Raw genomic sequence first — 23033 nt, 5'->3', positions numbered from 1 at the left:
CTGATGTAGGATTCAAATCGCAACTTTGCAAAAATCAAAAATAAAACCCATTTATGTGAGGTGGCTGATGACAAGGTGGACCGTACGTCCAAATCAGCGCCCTGGAAAGGAAGCGACCTCTGTAGAGGGCGAGGGCTAGGGCCTTGGGGAGGACATGCGGGCCTTGTTGGTTTGGGAATGCCCCCTCCCTTTCCTAACTGGGCCTTGGTTATAGGGCCTTAACTTTCTAAATCTTCAGACTCACAAATCTTGTGTTCTTTGTATATGGCGTACCTCACAGATTGAGTTCTAGGCTGCCAAAAGCTTTATGATTGTGACAGATTATACACAGACACACTCAGAGCCATTTTTGATCATCTGAATGCAAAAAAGGGAGGCGAGAGTACATCGGTCAGAGTTTCACAGATTGCAGGGTGGCCCTGGGCGCCTTCCCACTCCTGATGTCACTGAAGATTGATGCACACAATTGAATTTGTCCTGGTCCTCTAGGTCACGCTCATCTCCGGTCTGTAGCTGGCCTGACTCCAGCTGTTGAGTGAGTGAAGTCTTATTTTCATCGTCTGATAAACGCCCTCAAGCCCACTGCCCACCCTGAACCCAGACCTCGGCAGTACCTCCTCATTAGTGCCCAGGCTGCCTGCCTTGCCCTCCCCACCCGAGTGCTGGGTGCGTTGTTCCTTGTGCCTGTCTCACTGCAACTGTTCCTTTGTCCAGACTCTGTGTGGTGAAGGCTATGTGCTCACCGAGCCACATTGCTGGTATTCACTCTGACTGGGTGTGCAGCTGCTGTGGACTGATCCTCACTCAGGGACATGGGCTTCCCCTGGCACAGCTGGACACTAAGCACTGTGTCTTCCTTCTGCTGGTAGGAGCCTGCTGCCATGCGCATTCTTTTCACATGTTCTATTGAACATGTGCTAGAATTTCTTACCTACTGAAGAATCGAGTCGTGAGGTTGTAGTTGAAGGGAATCTTCACTCTTAGGATACAAAGGCAGAATGGTTGCACTGTCTTCCTCTCTTGTTGCAGTATTGAAGGCATGCTGCAGACCACCATCCTTTCCAGGGCCAACAGAGTCACTCAGCTTTTGCACTTACTGACTGACAGTGTATAAGAAGACTCCATGTGGCCTGGGCTTGCATTTCTCTTGTCTGTGTCGCTGCACATCCATTTGTGTGTTTAGTGGCCATGTGCTTCCTTGTCTTTGGGATGCCTGTTCATGTCCTTTGCCAGTTTTCTGTTGGCCTTTTGTGCTCTTTGTGTTGATTATAGGGGTTGTGGACACACCTTGGTAAGAGTAGTCCTCTGCTGGTATCCCCCACCGGACACTTCGTTATCTGGGATTTCAATCCAGGTTATGGTAGATGGTGCCCCTGCTCCTTTGCTTTGTGCACCTTGTTTTAAGACAGCAAACAGGCCAACTTGCACATCATCTTTTCTTCACATCTCTTGGCACATGAGACCTGCACCTGAGGTCTCTGTCCTCTCACCTGAGCTTGCTGTCCCAGGCTGTCTTCCCTGGGGTCTTGATGGGAAGTCCCCTGCAGCCTGTGTGCTTGACAATAGTTTATCTTGCTCCCACATTTGAACATCAGTTTGGCTGGACATGAGATTCTGGGTTATAAGTTCTTTTTCTTTAGTAAATTAAAATACTCCTCCATTGTCTTCTTGCATTCTATGTTAATCTGACTCTTGTTTACCTGAAAAATGATCTTTCTTTCTGAAAGCTTTTCATGTCTTTCCATTCTTTCATACTTCACTTTTTTTTTTTTTTTTTTTTTATAAGATTAGCTCTAGCCAAATGCTTGGCCTGAGCTCCTGGGCCCCAGCCATCCTCCTGCCTCAGCCTCCACCTCTGCACCTGTCTTTGGTATTCCCCAGCTTCACTTAATGTTCCTAATTTACAGATGGAATCCCTCACAGAAGGTTGTGAGAATTAAACACAGAACAGCAAATGCTTGTAGTGAGAACTAATAAGAATCAGCTGTTTCCTTAATCATTAATAACCTGGTTTGTGGGTATTTTGAGCCATTGTTGTTACCTCTACTTTTGCACAGAGCCTTTTATTGCCCAGCGATACTCCTGTGCAAGGGAAGGAAGGAGTGTGAAAAATGAAAACAGGTGTTACAATTCTAATGCAGTGAGAAGAGGTGTTATTGGCAGAAGTGAGTTTTGTAGATTTCATTGAATTGGCCATGCCACCCTCAGTCAAGTAACCATACTGTCTATAGTTTAAAGTTGTGTGTGTGATGCCTTTGTTTTAATTTCTCATTTACGAGAATTTACAGCCATGCATGCTGACACATGCTTGTAATCCCAGTGACTTGGGAGACTGAGGCAGGAGGATTGTGAGTTCAAAGCCAGCCTCAGCAAAAGCGAGGTGCTAAGCAACTCAGGGAGACCCTGTCTCTAAGTAAAACACAAAATAGGACTGTGGATGTGGCTCAGTGGTCAAGTGACCCTGAGATCAATCCCCGGTACCACCCTCACCCCCGGCCATAAAAAAAAGAGAATTTATATTTTCAGTGTTTTTTGATCATGCTAATTTCTCAGTAATCAACATTTTTTTATATATATATAATTTTAAAAGGTTTTCATCTGCCAGTTCTGAAATGTGGCCACCTGTGAATCTACTTGTACAAACTGTTTTTTTCTGTTGGTTTCTGATAGCATGCTGTCTGAAACCAGGCATTACAGGCTCTCGGTTGTGCTCTCTTCTCTGAGCTCTGCACCTGCAGGAGGCGAGGTAAACCTGCAGAGGTCTGGTCCCAGGGCTGGACTCGGGCTTTCAGGAGATGAGCTGGTTTTGCAGAGGCTTGCTCGCAGAGCTGCTCCCTTCAGCTGCACTCTTAGTTCAATGTTCAGCTCTTAACCCTGTACGTGGCTTGTAACTAAGGGTTGATCCCCTCGTGTGTCCATGGAAAGGCCTTCTAACTCGGCAGGACTTGATCTCCCTCCCTTTCTTCTGAGAGGCAGGAGATCCTGAAATCTTCGCCCACATTTTCAGCTTCCCCGCTGTCTGCTGTAGAATCCTTGGAGTCTTGTCCTGCGTGGGTTTGGGTGTCAGCCAAGGCCTTGCAGAAAGCTTGTGTTTTGGCTCCTTCCTTTCTAAAGTTATTCCCTGTAATTTTCTGGCAGCCTGAACTCCTGACCTCCAGCTCCTTGGCCCAGCCAACCTGCTGCCCCTGAGCTGAGTGCTGCGTGAGTCGCAGTGTCTGCTGGGGTGACTCATCTAAAGAGATCCTTTTTGTAAGGGTCATGGCACTCCCAGTTTCTACCTGTGTTTGTTTGTTCTTTGGCATTTTCAAATGGTTGTTTTTTATATTTTGTCCAGAATTCATTATTGTTATTGGCAAAAGGATTAGTGTGATACAAATGATTCTGTCATTACTGGACTCTAGAAATCCCAATCGATAAATACATTATGGATGAAAAGACAGACGACAAAGTAGTATGGTTTGTGTAGGGCTCAGGCCTGAGATTGCATTTCCTGTGGATCATGTTTATCCACCATGAGATCTTGTGCTCCACAAAGCCACCGTGGGGACCTTGTGTGTCTATCCTGGCTGTGAGGCTGCAAAGGCACCTGGAAGTGGGCCAAGCAGAACCCTCTGAAAGTCAGCAGAAGGGACTGTGCAGTACTGATCGGCTGATGGAGCATCACGGCCATGACTGTATGCTCACAGGAGGAATCTGCTCCCTGTCAGCGAAACCGTTGACTTCTTTTGTTCTTTGAATAGTAACCCACTGAATGCTGCAGCCACAACCTCTCTCCAGGCCAACCAGGCCTTGCTTCTTGAGCAGAGTTCATGGCCAGGCATTGCTCCCGTGGTTCCTGGGCAGTCTCATTCAAGAGGGTGGACAGAGGAGGCACCATTAGCCCAGCAAACACTGCATGACTGTGTCTTATTTTTCTGGTTCTAAGTCTTTCTGCTCCTCTTTGTTTCTCTGTCCTCTCATCCCGCTGCTGTCTGTATACTCCCAGTCCTCTCACCTCTGTAAAGGGTAACTTCCAGTTCTACCCTGATTGTGGCCTGGTCCTGGCCTGGCCTTCTCCTGGGCCCACTGTCCACAAGTGAGACATGGGAGCGCATTTTGTAAATGTCCCAATAAGCCACTGTAAGTTCAAAGCATGGTCAAGCGGACAAACACAGGTAATACAGCTGGCCCCTGAGCATCCTCTTAGCCGTGTGGCCAGTGTACTCTGCCGAGTGTTGGTTGTTTCCCCCTCGGAAGAGATCAGAACACAAAGTGCAGCTTCTGCCCTCAGTTGTTACCCTTGCGTTGTTGCCCTCGCGTTGTCACAAAGTCGGGAGATTGCAAGTTGGACTCTCATAAGTCGGGGACCCTCAGTTTTTGAAAGGGGCTTACTTATTCTTAATTTTAAACCTAGATAAATCAAGCATTTTATATTTCTTGTGCTAAAAACATTAAGTTGCCTTTGTGTGACGTTTCCATCGATTCTGCCTGCTCTGTGCCAGTGCCCTGGCAGGAGGAAAGAAAGATGGTTTCCTGCCTCCTGTCAGCACACACAAATGAGACAAAGCTTTGCTGGTTCTGCACTAGCTCCTGAGGACGGGGTTTGCATGCAGGCAGGAAGTCTTGGCCCTGACACCTAGGATTTTGTGTGATTAAAAAGATGTAATTGGATTTGTGTTTGCTTGTCTTCCCCTGGCTTCCTTTATGTCCCTTGAGGTTATTTGTTCGTTTCTCCAGGACTCTCCCCAGCTCACTTTCTTAAAGGAAAAAATGGAAGTGTAGTCGACTCCTGCCGTATTTAGTTCCTGCTGCATCTCAGAGCTCCTCTCCAGGGACAGGCTTCATGGACTGCAGACAGTGCCTTCCTGCTGACAGTGCACCGCTTCGGCAGTGAGGCTTTCTTCTGTCTAAAAGCCTGGAAGCCTTGGGAAGGAAGGAAGCTGGGCTGGCTTGTTTACCATGGACGTGCCCACCCGCCTTCAACCCCCTGCTGCTGAAGGCTATGGTGCACGTGAGATTTTCCATTCATGCCTCTCACACTCTTTCCTTTTTTTACAGGTTTTGCATGCAGAAATGTGTCAGCCTGGTGCCTGGAGTCACACTGGACTTGATAGAAAAGTGAGTAGATTGTGAAGCCCTTGTGGTTGGGTCGCTTCCTTTGACTGTTGGTTCCTGGAGCGCTTTCTACCCTGTGGGTGTTACTATCTAGGAGTGCTGGGTTCATTGTCTCTACTCAACAAAGAGTTGAAGAACAGGACACAAAGATAGCAAGCAACAGGTTTATTGTAAAAGCCACAGTAACAGACTTCTCTGAAGAGAAGGGCCCCAGAGCTGAGATCCCAGTGGGGGATGTTTTGGCCTGTTCTTTTTATGGTCCCTGGAATTTCCTCCTTTCCTATCTCCTCCTGTCCACGCTCTCCTCACTATTATTCATTGGTGTCCTCTCTGCATCTGTTCTAATTTTTCTATTGGATCCCACACTTAGGAGTACAACTACAGAAGTGTCTGTCTGATTGGGTCCCTGCTTGTGTCCAACTTTTGTCAGTTGGGAAGTTAACCTCATTGGAAGACCCTCTCCATGTTCCTCTGTTCTAGCTCGGCCTGACCTCCTTACTCACCATCTTGCCCTTTCGTGTGGGAACATCCATTTGTTCTGAGATTGTGTGGGTTATGCTCAGTGTAGGAGGTAGCTACACATGAGGCCATATTAGAAGAAAATAATAAAAAGCCAAATTCTTTTGAACTTTAAAAAGAACCTACAAACTCTAAGCCAACGCAGAAGACAGGTCACCTCCGCTTTCCCACAGCAGCCGGCTCAGAGCTCCGCTTTGACCTATTTCCTCAAACTTAAACTTGCCCTTTGATGTTCTGTAACTTTCCCACCCCCTGCTCGTTTTACTGTTTGGAACAGACTGATTTCAGAAGGTTCCAGAAGCTGGCCAGGGTGTCCCACACGAAGCACCATGTTGTGCACACGCCCACAGGCTTCCCAGTTCCTCGAGCAGTGCATCCATCTCCTGTTTGACCTCTTAGGATCTGAAATAGTACATCCGATGCTAAACTTGACCTGCATTTATTTGCTTTTATGTGCTCGTAACTCCTGGACAGTGTGGAAAAAATGGGGAGTTGAGTGAACCCTTATGTTCTGGAGTTGATCTGCCAGAGGGCTGTTTCCAGGGCCCCAGTCATGGAATTTTATGTGGCAGTGGCTGAGGCCTGAGCTTACCACATTAGGTCAGAAAAGCAAGCGTTGGCTGAAGTTCTCCCTGGAATAGCGCTGGCCTTGTGTGTGGGAAACAATTCACACAGGAGGCCCTCAGTCACACTGCCTTCCCACGGTGGCATGCTCGCAGCTCCGGTGGCAGGAATGCAGGAACTGCACTTGTGCTCACTCAGGCAGTCTCTTATGCCATTAAGCAAAAAATAACCTGGTAGGATGCATTTTCCAAATGACACAAACTGCGTGCAAATGTGCATGTTACAAAAGAGACAACTAGGTCCACACGGGGGCTGGTATTTGGTCAGTGGCAAAGTGGATATTTGATGTGCGAGGCCCTGGGCTCAATCCCCAGCACCATAAAATCAAAACGGGGGGGGGGAAAAAAAACACATGTAGTTTACTCTGGGCAGCAAAATGGAACTTGGAAAAAGGGGAGGGAGGAGCAGCATTGAAGGACTCTAAATAATTTTTGTTCTGACTTGTTTAGTGTTTTTAGAAAAACATAGTATGCAAAATAATCTACAGTTGTGATGTCACCTCACATTTCTGAAGTCCTTCAGATTTCAGAGGCCAAAGGAGAAACATGTTCCTCATACATCTGCTCATTCTCCTCCAGCTGAATGTTCCCATTGGGACTTTGGAAAAGTGGGTATCGAAGTGCACTTGTGAAATTGAAAAACAGTTCTGGGTTCGGAGAGGTTTACTGTTTTAAAAGCTTGTTGAGACACTTAGAATCCCAATCTTCACTGAATCACTTTTGAAGCCAGGTTGCTGGGAGCAGGCCTGCACTCTGCTCTCCTGATACCGTTCAGCAGGCGTGTTCGCCATTGAATTGAGTCAGACGAAATGGACACCAGTCAGCATCTGTAGCTGGAAATCCCATGTTGCTGCTCTCCCTTGTGGCTCGGCAGAGGTTAAATTGTGAGTGGTTGAATTATGTTTATATTTTTATGTCACGACTGATTCTGTACTTGGGAATTATTCTGCACCAGGAGAAATCCAGATGTATAGCTCCAGAAGCTGCCCAGCCACAACTGCTAGATCAGTTTCTGAGCGGATGCACAAGTCATTTGCAAGATGTCTCCATGTAAAATAAAATGCTATCATTTTATAAACTTTTAGATTTTTTCCACTTATGTTATGGTCCTCATAAGAAGGAAGATTTTCAGTTATTAGATGTGATTTTGAATCAGAAAGCCTAGCAGCCCGCCCAGTCCACTCGGCCCCTTCTCTTGCTGCTGAGAGTTTCCTGTTCAGAGAACATTTCCTAGAATAAGTGTCACATTATTTTCACCTGCTTATTATTATTTTCTGGAGATGTCGTCTCAGAATATGTTCATCTTGGTTCTGGTGAACTCCGCAGCTTGCCACCTGCTAGGCCTGCCTTGATGTCATCTCCTCTTCTCCGCTCCACACCACCAGAGCATACAGACTGATGACGTTGACCTACATGTCAGGTCAGGCGGAGCCACTTGGAAAGCCATTGCGCAATCAGTTAGGAATCCCAACACTTTTTTCCACAACCTACAGCTCCAAGTCTGATTCAGAGTTCACTGCCTCAGGGACTCAAGACCAGGTCTATCTACCTCTTGGTGCAGTGCGGCTCCCACAGCAACCAGCATTCTACAAACCCCATGGGGCCTCTTGCCATCTGGGTCTCCCTCCTCCCCACAGGTGTGGTCCTTGCTCCTGGTCCAAGTCCTCCAGCAGGGCCTGGCTGCGTACTTTGATCTCAGCAGTGCTTTGTGCACATGAGCGATGCTCCTACAGTGTGGAGCTGGCCTCGGCTATGGGCTGTGTGGCCTCCCTACCGTGTGTGGCAGGCACAGCTGAGCTGCCCATGGCCTGTGACTGCACACAGCAGAGACCAGGTCAGACTTGGGCTTTCATGTTGTGATCTTGTGTTTTAATTCACATAGAGGTTTGCATCCTGTGGTGGCTCTTTTTCTGTTCCACAGACTGGGCAAGTTACAGAAATGAGTCTTACATTGACCCACCACTCTGGAGGTGCGAGATTAAGGGGCCACATCTGGTGATGACCTTGCTGGCAGACTCCCAAGGCAGAGAGGGTCTTGTGTGTGTGTATCTGTCTGACTTCTTACACAGCCACCAGGGTTCAATCACAGCAGCTTGTTTCAGTCAGCTTTTGCATGGCAGTGACGAAAATACCTGAAAAGAACTACTTGGAGGAAGGAAGGTTTATCTGGGGCTCGGCCTCACTCCATGGCAGGCCCACTCCACTGCTCCAGGCCTGAGGCGAGGGGAGGGGCAGAGGAAAGCTGCTCAGCTCATGGTGGAGTCAGGAAGCAGAGAGAGGGGAAGGGCCCAGGGCAGTTGCTCCCCTTGCAGGTGACCCGCCTCCCCCAGCCACACCCACCCCAGCTGTCCAGTTACCACCAGCCAGTCCATTCAAACTAGGGTGGACCAACTAGACTGCAGCTCTCATAGTCCATTCACTTCCCCTCTGAGGACTCTTGTGGGGACAGGAGATTTGGGGGACACTTTACAACCAAACTTTATCAGGGCTCCACCCTTATGACCCTATCAAATTCTAATCACTTCCCAAAGGTCTCAACTTTAAATGCCTTTAAGTTTCCTCCCGCTTAATTAATACCTCACAATGGAGATCAGATTTTTTTACACAGGAAGGTTTGGGGGACACACTTAACCCATGTCCAAACTGTAGCAAATGCTGCTGTCAGATGTAAGAGGGTAGGGGAAATGGAGCTCAGATAGAAAGGGTGGGCACAGGGGATTACCAGACGTGGTGCCAGGCAGGCTGCTCTCCAGCTGTGCCCTTCAAGGAGGTCCTCTGGACAGCCAGCTGGGCTCCTGCTCGCATGTCAACCCCGCCAGTGGTCCAGGCAGCAGGTCCCACTAGGCAGAGTGCTGGGCCATTGTGCTCAGGACGGGTCTCCTGGCACGTGACAGAATGTACTTGTCACCAAAGTGCCACTGGATGACAGGCCCTGGCACAATGCCCCAGATCCTTCCCTGAAAGTGGCACCCAGAACACAGGCTCCTCCCAGAGCTGGGAGCATGAGGGTGCTCCGCTGGGCTGCAGCTCTCTAGCAGCCCTGGGCCCAGCCCCCTGGTGTCACAGTGTGATGTCCGCTGGCCCAGCCAGCTCCCAGGGCCTCATCTGACAAGTAGAAGGTGTTTTGGGGGAAAAAATGCTTTCATCTTTTAAGAAAATTTCCTAAAATGAATTAGTCAGAAAATGGATGCTGGCTTCTCCTCAGGTGGACTGTTACTACAGCTGGTTCAGAGTAGGTCCTCCCAGACTCAGGGTTCACACTGGGAGCATCCAAGACTGTCCCCACTCAGAGCCAGCAGGAGGCCGGCCTTCTCTGGAGTCATCTCCCATCCAATGACAGTCGGGGTGGAAGTGACAGGGTAGTCCTCCCCACAGTGAGTCCAGAGACTCATAGTCACCCCAGTCACCTCCTCACTGCCAGGCGGAACCAAGTGGGAACAGAGGCGCATGAGTGTTTTTTTTGTTTTTTTCTTTTAATTTATATGTAGTTAATGTTTCAAGAACCATATTATATTTCAAAACATGAATTTTTGAATAGTTGAGATTTGAATAAAAACATTTGCGTGATGTTGGTGAAGCTGTCCAGGTTTGCTGGGAAAGATTTGTGTAATTGGTTGGGTGATGTCGCTGTGTCTCCACTTCCTGGCCTACTTTCTAAGAGAGGAGCTTCCAGCTGTGTGCGTCACATCTGCCTTGGAACAGAGAAGGCATCCACCCATCAGCTTGACTCCTAGGGTGGTGGCATGGTGCCACTCTCTGTGTCTGTCCTGCCTGGTGTGGTTTTCATGTACAGAGCATGGAAGCCTATGTGGGCGTGGGTTAACTGTAGCCGAGATACTTTCAGTTGCAGGTACAGGAACAAACGGAAATTGGCTCTTCTGCTCACTTCCTTGATCTCATTCCTTATTGTTTAGCTGTTCGTTATTCTGAACAAAATCCCAAGCTCTACCAATGTGGGAGGATCCCCCCCAAAACAGCACAGCATCCGAAGAGCCCCTGGGACCCTAGTGTGGTGTCCATGTGGGCTGAGGTGTGGGGCAGAGGCGTGGGGTGTGTGCTTGTTGGGACGCCGTGTGTTGTGCAGAGCGTGAGTGAGGCGCTAGCTGGGCTCCACTTGCATTCCTGATTTCTGCCAACTTTTTAAGGACTCTGAATGCTTAGTTTTGTATATGGTTTTATTCCTTCATTCAGCTCCCTGTGTGGAGTGCTTTAAGAACAGCTTCATCACACCAGTGCAGGGCACCCAGCCATGATCTTGGCCACTTGGCCTCCTCTCATCTTCACAGCACGCAGGTGTCCAGCTGCAGGCACAGTGTAACCTTCTCCTTTGGTCACTGGAGAAGAGGAAGAGCTCCCTGCTTCAGACTCCTGCTGGTGGCCAAGGCCAAGACCTTGGCTGGGTGACCTGCACTGGTGCAAGGCCCTGGGTTGGTTCAGTGCCAAGGGACAGAGCCAAGGCTTCCCAGGAAGGCCCCTTGCCATGTGGTCATCTGCTGCACGCCCTGAAGGGCAGCAAAACGCCAACACATGGCCGAGGCTCCAATTCCAAAATGCTCTGGCCTCAAATCCTTGGCACACTATGGGTGGACAGTGAGAAGGATGTCTTTGGGAGCACAGGGCAAGGTCATGTGGACAGAGGACATGTGCCTGTGGCCCTGGGCCACGTGAGGAAACTGCCGAGGCACTTGCAACTTGGCTTTGGCACATCCATGTTAGACCCAGGACTCTCCTGCACCCCAACTCAGAAGAGCCCCCTGCTTCAGACCCTGCAGGTGGCTCTGCAGTAGCTGTGGTCTGTTCCAATGGTTGCTTCCCTAAAGCTGTTCCAGGTGAAGGTTCCCCAGGATCCCAGATGCAAGCCCTTCCTAGCCTTTGTCACTGCTCTCAGACATGCACGGTGTTTTGTTAAGAGCCCCAGCACCAGATGAGTTGTGACAGGTGTGTGTGTGTGTGTGACAGATGTGACAGGTGTGTGTGTCTGTGTGTCTATGTGATTGTCTGGCAGTCTTTGAAGCTGGGAAGAGTCTGTCTCTGGTGGAAATGAATCAGGGCCAGCCTTCCTTGAGCCGCCCCCCTTTTCTCATTATCTGTGCTCACCTAGCTGCCTGATGAATAAGCCTGTTCTGCTACACTGCTTATTTATATTCCGTGTCCTTTGAGAGAGTGGCAGTGAGATCCATGCTTAGAAATTAGGGAAAATTCTTCAGCCCTCAGATGGCAATGAAGGACTTACACAGTGCTGGAAACATGGGGTCCTGGAAATCTCTGGGGACCGAGGGTGCTGAGCCCATTCCATAAAGCCCTTAGTTAGTATTCTGATCACTGAAGCCTCAAAGCATACAAAAATCATTCACTATCGTCATCGATTATATAAACACGCATTATCAGGGGCCGACAGTCCAGCCTCTAGAGTAGAACAGCTGCTGCTCATAGGCCACAGGGCTGCTGGGCTCCAAGCCCCCACCCAGGTGGGGCTCTGTTCTGGCTTTGAAACCATAAGCGAATTTGTACCTTGGTAGGAGCACCTTCTGTGCCAGGCTTTAGCTGTGTCCCCTCTTCACATCCTCACGAGGCCCTTCAAGGGTGCTGCTCTTGTCATCTGCCTCTTAAAACTGGGGAGACTGAGGTGTACAGCAGGTGAGTGGCCTGAGCTGTCACAGTGAGGACCACCTACAGGTGGGTGGCCGAGCCACACTGTTCCCTGCTTGGGGTATATACCGTGGACTCTGTGGCCAGGTGGGGGCCTGTATGCAGAGACATGGGCCCACTGCACAGGCTGGGGCTGAGGTGAGAATTTACTCTGCAGTCAAGTCAGACTTGTAGTATGGATTCAGTTTGAAAGGAAAACTATCCAAAGATATAGCCTTGACTCAAAATGTACCATTCGTTGCAACATGAATATATTATATTGGCCGCTTGAAGGTGAAAAATCAGTAACTCGTTAGCATGTGCCAGTCACTGACCAGTTGAATAATGAGGCACTGGAGGCTAATTGACTGGTGAAGTGGGGAAACAGAACCCCAAGAGACAGCAGAGCAGAGACCAAGCCAGCCACTGGCCCAAGCCTGGAAGCACAGAGCTGAGCAGAGCAAAGGGTCTCCCCCGGGCCCCGTGAACTGTGCCCACCATCACCTGTGGCATCACCCTGGAGGTGAGTGGTGCTAGTATCAATGCTTCTTCCCTGGCATGCCTCTAAGGTTGAGGTGCACCAGGATCCCTCTGAGCTCAACACATGCCCAGCAAGGCACCCAGGGTTTGTCCCAATTGGTGAGTGTGGAGGAGGCTCAGTGCCGGCTTGGAACTGCGGATGGGTCTCCAAGAGAGAGCAGGAAATATAGCGGCTGCACACGTGCCTGCACACAGCACAGAGAGCTGCCATTTCCCTCACAGTGCTACCCAAATCCTGGCCCTCGTCATCAAAAGGGATCTGCGCAGCACAGCATAGTGCGTTCCAACATACGTGCTACTTTCGTCTCCTCCAGCTTGGAGGACCCCAGCACAGGACTGAGTGACTCCATCCCATCTCAGCCCTGGGTGAAGGATGGATGTAGCACCTCCTAACCAGGGGTCTGTGGTAGGGCTTGGGATGTTCACAGGGAGAAAGGTTACACTGGGCTCAGGACACATCTGGAAGGTTCTCACAAGGGAAGGCATGTCTAGTCTCAAGGGGCAGATTCCATGTGGATGTGGTAAAAGAGAGGCCGTCTAGGTGTGGGCAGAATACCTAGCAGGAGGAGGGGTGCCTCCCTTCTGTTGGATGCATGGCCACCAGGAGAACCCAGAGGACCTGACTCTGGGAGGTGGAGAACCAGAATTGGGCAGTGGCCTGCTAGCGCATGGAGTCTGGTGTCTCTGCTATCTGACCGTATCCCCTGGGAAAGCCAGGCTTGGCAAGGCTGAGGGGTGACACAGGTGCACCAGGGTCTCTCTGGGTCCTAGGAAGGGAAGTTGGAGACCCACAGCCCTTTAAGAGTACAGAACCTCTCCTGGCCCACAGGCCTTATGGAGCACATGATGCTGGCTGGGTTTGGCCTCAAGAGCCCTCTGGGTCTGTGTTGAATTAGCATCTGGCAACATCCACACAGCACAAGGATTTTGAGCCCCAGTTCCATTTACTCGACTCCTGACTTCTGTGCAATTCTTCTCATGTCCTTTTATACTTTTGTGCCCATGAATGTTATTTCTACTCCCCAGAGTTAATGTTGGGTTACCTCCCACATTCTCATCTGTTGTTCATTCCTTCCTGTAACTCAGTTTCCATCTGAGGGTACTGGTTTGTTTGTTTGTTTGTTTGTTTTAACCCATACTGCAGGTCTGCTGGTGAAACACTGTTTTTATTTGTTTCAAAATGCCATAGTTTCCCCTTCAGTTGTTTTTATGTTTTTAAATCAACATTAAAGGATATTTGATAAAATAACCCCTTTATGTATGGCTTGATATGCTGTGGCAGATTGTGTACCATGGAACCTCTGCTGCTGTCACAACAGGTCCCTTGTGTCTCTGGGCCACATCCCACAATCCCTCTCCTGATCCCACGCCCAGGCCTTTCTCTAGTATGTTAAGGTTGGCTCTTCGAACCCTGCACAAATAAAAAGCTGTAGGCCGCTCTTTGTGCTGCCTCTGCCCTGGGGAGCCCTTGCAGCGCCCCGTGGTGGTGTGGCTCTTCATCCTCCTCACAAGTTGCGCTGCAGCCCCTGCGGTTCACTGTGGCTGGACGTTTTAGTTGTTTGGGTTTTACCAACAACTGCTACAAATATGACACACTTCGGGCTCGTGTATCCACTTCCTCTGGGTTAGCACCTTAGTGTGCAACCCTGGGTCATGGAGCAAGGTTGGTTTCATGATCAGACATCCCACATTTTTCCCAGAGTGTGGTACCATCCTCCCAGGTGCACGTGCCCCTGGCCTGCATACGTGTGAACTCCTGGCCTGCTGACTCTGAGGTGAGTTGCAGCTGCAGGCGTCCTGTGATTTGCATTTGGTAAGCAGGCTTTCCCTTGCTACTGGCCATTAGTTTATATTCTTTAATAAAATGCATGCTCGAACCCCCACGCTCAGACATTCCATGGATCTGTCTCTTGCTTCCAACAGTGTTTGGATAGAACACACCTGGGACTCCCTTTTCTTCCAGTTTCCAACTTACTTTCAGTCTGATCTCCATTTGCAATCACCAGGACCATCTTCTCACCCATCCCTGCTTCCAGGACCAGCCAACTCCGATTTTTGTGGTTAGTTCCTAACTGACAACCAACCATGACCTCCCAGCTTCGTCAGAATCATTCCACTGAGGTGGAGGCTGCCATCACCTGCCTGGTCAGTCTGCATCTGCCTGCCTCCTACACCTGCCTCTCTCTGGGCTATTTCAACCATGACCATGTGGCTCTGGAGGACCTGAGACACTTCTTCCACAAGTTGGCCAAGGAAAAGCGTGAAGCCTCTGAGCGTCTCCTGAAGATGCAAAACTAGCGCAGTGGCTGCGCCCTGTTCCAGAGCATGCTGAAACCTTCTCAGATGAGGGGCGCAACACCCCGCATACCATGGAAGCTGCCTTGGCCCTGGAGAAGAGCCTGACTGAACCAAGCCATTTAGGATCTTCATGCCTTGGATTTTACGAGCACAGACCCACATTTCTGTGACTTTCTGGAGAACCACTTCCTTGATGAGGAGGTGAAGCTTATCAAGAAGATGGGAGACTACTTGACTAACCTCCACTGTCTGGCAAGCCCCCCAGGCTGGCCTGGGCGAGTATCTCTTTGAAAGACTCACCCTGAAGCACAACTAGAGGCCCTGGAATGCAGTGGCCTTTGATGGGGCTCCTTTGCATCTCCTGGCATCAGGGCTTTGGCCTGAGCCTTTCCCTCCAACCCTTAGGCAGCTTTTTAACCACCGTGAGCCCCACCCAAGCCTGGACCCTATGAAAATAAAGCTTTTTCTAGGGGGGAAAATGTCTGCTCAAGTCTCTTGCCAGTTCTAAAGTTGTACCGTCTTCGAGTGTTCTTGTGTTTGAACATGATCTTATATCTGGGGACCGTTGAGCATTTTTGCCCAGCCTATGCCTTGTGCTTCCTCAAAGCAGTCATTTGAAGAATGGGAGCTTTTCATTTTGATGAAGTCTGACTTAGCAGTTTTTTTCTTTTACAATTTGTACTTTCTGTGTCTCACCTAAGAAATCTTTGCCTGCTCCACCCAGAGCCGTAGAGATCTCTCCTGTATGTTTGTGTAACTTTTAGAGTTTATTTTACGTTGAAGTTTGTGATCATCCAAGTTATTCTGTGTGCAGTATGCAGTAAGTCAGAAGCCATCTTTTTCCATGTGGGTATTGAACTGTCCCAGCACCATGTGTGGAAGAGACAGCTGGGTGCCACAGGTGGAGGCCATTTGATGCTGTAGTTCCCTGGACCCATTCTCTGCTGATTGGTTGTATGTCCCCAGGCAGTGCTGCACTCTCTTGGTCACAGTAGCTGTGCTGTAGACTGTCCCCTGTGAAGTGGCTTTGACTCTCCTGGCCTCTCACATTTCCCGTCAGCCAGGACCAGCTTATTGATCGTATGTAAACCTCTTGCTGAGGTTCTGACTGGGGTCCTGCAGAATCTGTGGATCAACTTGGGGCAAGTATTGTCTCCAGGGCACTCACCTTGTTTTCCATGAACATAATACAGATATTTAAAGATTTCAAATCTGTCTCAGCAGTGTTCTCTAGTCTTGTTGTTGTCTTCTTTTTCTTTCTTCCTTCCTCTTTTCTTTTCTGTTTGTCCTTCCTTTCTTTTTTTCTTTTTGTGGTCGTGTCAACTCAGCCAATGCTGTGGGGCATCTCCTGCTGTGGTAATTGTGAAGTGGGGTGTTCATTTGGGTGGAGGGGTTGTTCAAGTGGGTTCTGAGGCACTGCCTGCCACAGCCATGCCGTCACTCTCCCAAGGCTGCTTTGCTGATTCTGACTGGGGTGTGGTCAGCAGGGGGGAACAGGGAGCCCAGGCGAGTGACTTACCACGGAAGTCACCCATGTCACATGTTCTTTCTGGGATAAGCCTTCCTCTTGCCATGTTGTCTGTTGCATTTGGGGCTTGGAGTTTGAGGTGCTGCAGGCACCTGTGGGACCTGGAGGCATGGCACATGTGCACCCTATTGATCCCCTTGCTCTGTCTGCACATGCCCTTTCCCTGGCCCTTCTTTGGGTTAGTACTAAGTGCTGTGGTGATCTTGCTAGCCACTGTGCTTCACACACCCATCCCACTTACCTAATCCAGTAAAGTGTCCTTGCTGACGTTTCACAGAAGAAGGAACCATGCTTAAAAAACGTGGAGTTGTGCAAGTACTGGGTGCAAGTCCCAGAATCAAACCCAGAGCTGCAGTCCGGCCTTCATTTCAGCCTTGGTGTGTTCCGTCCTGCCCTGCCTGATTCCAGAGTCCCCAGTCTAACTGACATTATCCACTGTGCTCCCATAAGGGGCGAGTGTGATCCTCTTCCCTGATCACCACATGCTGATTTAGGTGTCCTGGTGCTTTGTGGTTACAACTGTACGCATCTTGCAAACAATTAACTTAATTTCCAGGTTTTGTTGCTGTTTAAGAACAGTATAGAGAAATGTGATTGATTTTTGCATACTGATTTCATTTCCTCTAAACTTGCTGAACTCACATATTGGTTCTGATAGCTGTTTTGTAGGTTCCTTGAGATCGTGTATGGGTATAATTATGTCATCTGCAAATACACAGTTTTCCTTCTTTCCTTCCAACTTTTATGTCTTTAATTTCTTTTTCTTTATTTGTGGTGCCACCAGATGCCTCTGGTGCCTTGTTAAATAAAAGCAATAAAACTGGTGCTAAGCTCTGATCTCAAAGATCACTTGAGGGGAATGTGTTGTGCTGTGTCCTTAAGTAGAACATGGGCTGTGGTTTTTTTTTCCACGGGTGTCAGATTGAGGACGCTCCCACCTGCTGGCTTTGCAGGAGTGTTCATCCTGAGCTGATGTGGAGAAGTTAGTGCTTCCCTGCAGCTGAGACAATGGTGTGCTATTCTCCTTCCTTCTCTTGATGTGCCACATTATGTCTTTGATATTGAAATGTTATATCTCGGATTCCTATGGCTCACCCCACGGGGTCCTGATGTGTTACTCTTTGATACATTGCTGAGTTCCACTTACTGATGTTTCTAAGACTTGACCTGTGCCTTCTCTGCCGCTGGGGACAGCCACGCCTCTCCAAGCTCTGACCTCAGCTGGGCCGGGCCTGTACTAGTGCATCTCTTCCCTATGAATCATCCCCCTAGAGGGAGTGTGCTCCCTACTACTGATGCCATGCCTGTCATCCCCCTTAGTAGATCTCCCTTGTCAACTTAAAGTGTTTTATATTAAATTTTTTCAAGTTAATTTACTGGTGTGCATTTGGTCTCTTGACCAGATCTACACTAGTGCATGTTCCTTTGAAAATTACTTGTACTTCTTTCTTTCACTGTTTTGAGGTTTTGTCTTTCTTTGGGTTTTTGGCACTGCTGTCTGGCTGGGCCTACACGGGCATCCTTTGCAGTCGCCCTGCTGTGTGTCTGTGGCACCCTGTGTGTTACAGACTGGATTATGTGCCTGGGCTTCATATGCTGAAGCCCTGATGCCCTGCATGCTGGGCTTCAGAGGTGGGCCCTTTGGAGATGGCTCATTGAGGTCTTAAGAGGGGATCTTCATGGTGGGACTAGTGCCCTAGAAGAGGAAGATTCAGGCTGGGGTTGTAGTTCAGGGGTAGAATGCTTGCCTTGCACATGTGAGGAGCTTAGATTTGATCCTCAGCACTACATAAAAAAATAAATAAAGATGTTGTGTCCATCTTCAACTAAAATATATTAAAAGAAGAAGAGGAAGATTGGCCCGAGGGTGTATGAGATGCTGGCTAGAAACCGACAGAAACCACTGTTCTGTCCTAGGCTGCCTCTCTGTGTGCACAGAGGGGAGGGAGGCCGACTGCACAGCCCTGCAGCACCGGCAGCCTTTCTTGTGTTCTGCGTGCGGGCAAGAACACGGAGTCACCGGTCCACAGTGGTCAGCTGTCACTGAAACACAAGGGATCCTGGAACCACACGCCCCAGGCCTTGCCTGTTGCTCAGGGGCTACACTTGAGTGTCTGTGGAAGCAGCCTTGGAAACCACAGCCGGGCCCCTGTGTGTTGAACAAATGTGACTCCACGCCCTCTGGGCCCCTCCCCAGGCCTCCCTTGCCCTGCTCCGCACACTGCTCAGGCACATTCTGCAGCCCAATGGGCCCAGAAACTCCTCTGGCTTTAAAATCACAGAACATTCTGACTGATATCAAGTGTTACAATTCGTAAACCACGGGTTTTGTTTACACTTGGATGTGACTCTGACATCTGTGAGTGGCTAGCATATTAGCACTATATGTAAGTTCAGGTGATAGCCAGGGTGGTGGCACTTGCCTGTAATCATAGCAACTCAGGAGGCTGAGGCAGGAAGTTCGCAAGTTCAAGGCCAGCCTCAGCAACTTGGTGAGACCCTGTCTCAAAATCCAAATAAGGCTAGGGTTGTTGCTTAGTGGCATAGCACTTGCCTATCACAAACGAGGCCCTGTGTTTGGCCCTAGCACTGGGAATAAAAGGTTCAGGTGACATTAAAGATGGTTGGATTGTATGCCATTTTAAGTAAGGAGATTCTGAAATGAATATCATAGATGTGTGTCTGCATTTGGCCGAGGATAATATTAGCTTAAAAAAGATTTTCATGCATCTCACAAATTTGTTGTCTGGTGCATTAGTTCCAGCCTTCAAGTTTTCTTTCCCCATGGAGAGGCATTTTTGCGTCAATTGAGAAAATACATGTGCGTGTTTTGTACATGTGGTTCAAGGCAGCATGCACTGATGGAGAGCCTGTGTCCTTGAACCGTTCTGCACACATGTGGTTGCGGGTTCCCACAACAGCTCTGTGAGCCCCTCGTTCCCCTCAGTTCAGTCCCGCAGGCTGAGTCACTGCCTGGGACAGAGAGCTTTTGCCTACTGGAGAGCTGACCATGTGCTGACCTACATTTCTAAGAATTGCTTTTAAAAGACATTGTTGCTAGGCTTACCTCCACATGCTCCTTGTCAGGCAGCATTTCATGGTAGGGACTCATGTGAAGGGACTGAACTGCCCGTTGTCCTGCACCGTTGCTTCCTCAAGTCACTTCCATCCAGCAAAGAGAAGGTGCACCCTACTGCAAGTGAACTCGATCCAGGCCACCGATGTGGAAAGCAGCCCCCTTCTGGAATGTCCTTTCTTGCTGAAGTACTTGCTCTAGCCTCCCTCTTATTTAAAAAAAGTTTTATTTTTCTTCATTTTACAAGGGCTGTGTTTTTAGCAGATGCATTATTAGATGTAGACACGCAGAAAGGATTAAAAATCATGAATGATATCTGCCCTGCCAAGGCAATTTTTGTTAATACTCTGTTGCATACCTTTCCAAACCGTTCTAAGTATATCCGTAGGTGTTTTTAACAAAAATGCACCACTTCTTTGTAAAGTGAATTATTTCAGTTCATTTCAAGTTATTCAATTTTTACACAGAAATACCTAGAGGGATGATCACCAAGATGCATCTAGCGTCTCTCAGATGATGGAACCTGTGCTGTTTTTTCATCTTCTTAGTTTCTTTTTGTTTCCACTTGGGCATTTTGCTAGCAACCATAGTTTTTCACTGAGCCTTGTGTTGACACCTGGCCTGTGGTCCTTCAGTGGGATTCCAGCACTGGGCCATCAAATGCACATGGGCACCCTCCTGCAGGTACTTCTGTGCTGAGCTGGGGAATGGCATAGCCCTTGCTCTCACAGAGCCCCCAGCCCCAGTGAAGATGTGGCCTGGATAGGTGTCATCAAGACAGAGATGCTACCCCACTCTGGGAACAGCAGAGGAGGGAGAGCAGCCTCATGGGCCTGGGCGGGATAGGAGAAGATACCAGGTGAATCTGTCCCGCTGAGGAGGAAGTCAGCACAGGCATGTTTGGTTGGTGCTGGAAAGTTCTGCACCAGGAGGAAGAGGTGATGGGGAGAGGCAGGAGGTAATATGATGAGAGTGAATGTGGGGGCCTGCTGCTCTTCCATTGTCACCTATGCTAGCCAGCGCTCCAGGAACTGCTGCTGGACTGTAGGGTGCAGGGTTATCAAGCAGTAGCACCTGTACACGGCCAGGAGGGATGCTGGCCCCTGCAGACCTGGGGTGACTGCCCAGAGAAGAGCCGGACCTTGCCACGAGCTGAGAGAGACCCTGAGCCTGCACACCTGGAGGACCACACTCCACCCTACTTCCCACTAAGGGCCTGGGCAGCATCCTGAGCCTCCACCCTGCGATGGAGTTAGTTGAGATTATCTTCATGGGGCGATGGAGAGCCGTCGGCATGAGTGGGAGCAGTTGTTTTTTAAGTAGAAGTAACGTGACTCAGATTTGTGGGCTGTTTAGATTATGCAGTGTGCTTTAGCACTCTGCCAAAAACTACAGGGAGATTGATATATATCGAGGAAAGAAAGTCGTTGCCCCTGGGAATGTATTACCGTGTTACACAGAAAGTGGGCTGCCAGAGCAGTGCTGAGAGAGAAGGGGATGTGAGCAGGGGCTTAGTGGGGGCTTCCTGGCCAGGTCTGCATGACTCTGAGGCTCCCCAGGGCCTTGGGCTCAGCTCTGCGACTGGAGGCTGCCCCAGCTGACAAGAACAGCACAAGCAAACACATGGAGCCTCAGAGCATGGTGTGTGTCTGAGTGAAGGCTGGGGGAGCCCAAGGCGGGCAGCTGGAACACATTTCGCAAGTTCTCACATCCCGCCAGCTGGTTATCGAGAGTTCAGAGGCCACACGGGCAGTTTCTGTTCTAGTCTGTTGGACAGAAGCCTTCACCCATCAAGCCTGACCATGGGGACGCTCGGCCTACACTCCTTCAGCTGGGGAGTTGTGCTGCCTTTTGTCCTGAGTGAGACTTCAAGTAGAGGCAGCAAAAAATAATTCCAAGCCCCTGCAGCCATGGATAGAGGACCCTTCGAGCCATTAACAGAGCTCGAAGGTCCCCAAGGTAGGGAGCTTCTCAGGCTGACTGATGGGTTCCTGCAGGAAGGCTGAGCTGTTTGGTTGAGGACTGAGAACACACCACTGAGTGGGTCTCCAACATTCTGAGCCTCTGAGAAGAGACTGTGGAGCAGGGACTTACAACAACAAGGTGACGGTGCTGGTGCCAGTGTTGAGCTTGGTGTTAATCCTGTTAGATTCGAGCTGTGAAGGAACAGGAGCACAGGAACACCTCTCCACATGTCCTGGGAGGGGTCACCTGGCTGCCCAGCAACAGGTCCAAGGTGGGCCCACAGTGCTGGGTAAACAGCATGTCCCAGGTCACAAGGCCAACGGGTGGGAGAGTTCAAAAGGCCGGTAGGGTGGGCATTGGAATGAGGCTGAGGGGCAGTGCAGGTGTGAGGACAGCTGCCAGAGCTCAGTGGCGGCCAAGTCCGAGTCAGGAGCAGGGCAGAGAGGAACCACCTAGCCTCGGAGGAGGCGGAGCAGTTGAGAACAAGCTCACAAGGAGCTTCAGGTTCACGAAGGCCAGAGGGCCCTCTGCGCCTGCCCCTGCCAAGCCCCACATCTCACAGCGTGGCCTTCCCCGGTCTGCAGTCATGCTGGGGAGGCTGACTGTGCTGGGTCGTCTTCCACTTGTGTCTAGCACTAAGGGCACCCTCGTGGAGCCCATGTGGGGTGAAGGGAAGCTGTGGGATTGAGCAGGTGGGTGGCACCTGGCACACATCAGTCCTGGCAAAGGCAGATGTAACTGCTGATGCCCAGAAGGCCCAGAGCCTCGGGGAGGTCAGACAGCTGACCCAGGATCCCAGACTCAAGCCCCTGTCTATCGGTGTCAAAGTTGGATTGGCCCCGGGCTCAGTCTCTGAGTTCAAGTCGGCTTGTGGAGCCCCGTGGAGTCCAGGCCACAGCCCGTAAGCATATGTCCTGCCTGCAGCCATGGTTCTCCAGGTCCTTGGCACTCCATCATAACTGAGGGAGGCTGTTGCAGTGGACATAAAAAGGCTACCAGCATCTAGGGGAAGGAATGACATCACAGGGGGAGAGCTGGAAGCAAGAGGTGGCCATGAGGGGGATGGGAAGGCAGGTGGGGCCTGAAGCAAGACCTGGGAGCCCTGCTGGTGTCTGCATGCATAGGGGTTGCAGGGACAACGTGCGGTGGCCATGCGATGGGCGGGGGTGGTGAAGTCCCGCTGGGGTGTGGCAGGAGCTGACAGGGCCTGTTGAGAGTCCAGAGGAAAGCTTCACAGTGAGACTAGGAACCCAAGGGGGCGCGGAGGTGATGAGCAGGAAGCCCAACTGACCAGGGGAAGTCAAAGGGAGATAGAAAGCTGGGCAGCCAGGCATTGAACAGATGTCATTCAGTCTCCTAGCCGGTGGCTAATGACAGAGCAGGACCCAACTCATGGAGAAGGGACTGCTCAAGGCCAAGAGTGGGCAGCAAACTTGTGGCCATCAGGAAGTGTTAGGGAGAACAAAGGGGCTTAAGAGGAAAAATGCCAAGTGAGCATTTCAGAGCTGGCCTCGTGCCCTTGGTCATGCCCATGGGAGTGTGGGCGCTGAAGCGTGTCAGTGCGCAACAGAGCCGGGTGGCAGCGCCAGCCCTGGTGTCGAAGTTGAGGCAGGTGGATCCTGGGCAGAGGCTGGAAGCTGCCCGGGGGAAGGTGAAGACGGGCCCTTGTGCGGCGCGGTGGTGCCGGGGGAGGCTTCCTGCTGGTGGCTGTGTCTGCCGAGGAAGTGGGACCCATTTTATTTTAGTCCCTGTGTGTCACATA

At 50.1% G+C, this 23033-nt stretch overlaps 1 protein-coding gene across 1 annotated transcript in view; it reads left to right on the top strand.

Moving 5' to 3' along the window:
• Positions 1–23033, top strand: part of Rptor (regulatory associated protein of MTOR complex 1) — a 337753-nt gene that overhangs the window by 202366 nt on the left and 112354 nt on the right. Inside the window, exon 7 of the mRNA XM_076869269.2 lies at positions 5038–5097. Coding sequence (XP_076725384.2) covers positions 5038–5097 — 60 coding nt within the window. The remainder of the gene's footprint in view (positions 1–5037; positions 5098–23033) is intronic.

This window comes from Callospermophilus lateralis, chromosome 11 (genome assembly GCF_048772815.1).
Source record: "Callospermophilus lateralis isolate mCalLat2 chromosome 11, mCalLat2.hap1, whole genome shotgun sequence".
Lineage (NCBI taxonomy): Eukaryota > Metazoa > Chordata > Mammalia > Rodentia > Sciuridae > Callospermophilus > Callospermophilus lateralis.
This window is presented reverse-complemented; position numbering and strand designations above follow the sequence as displayed.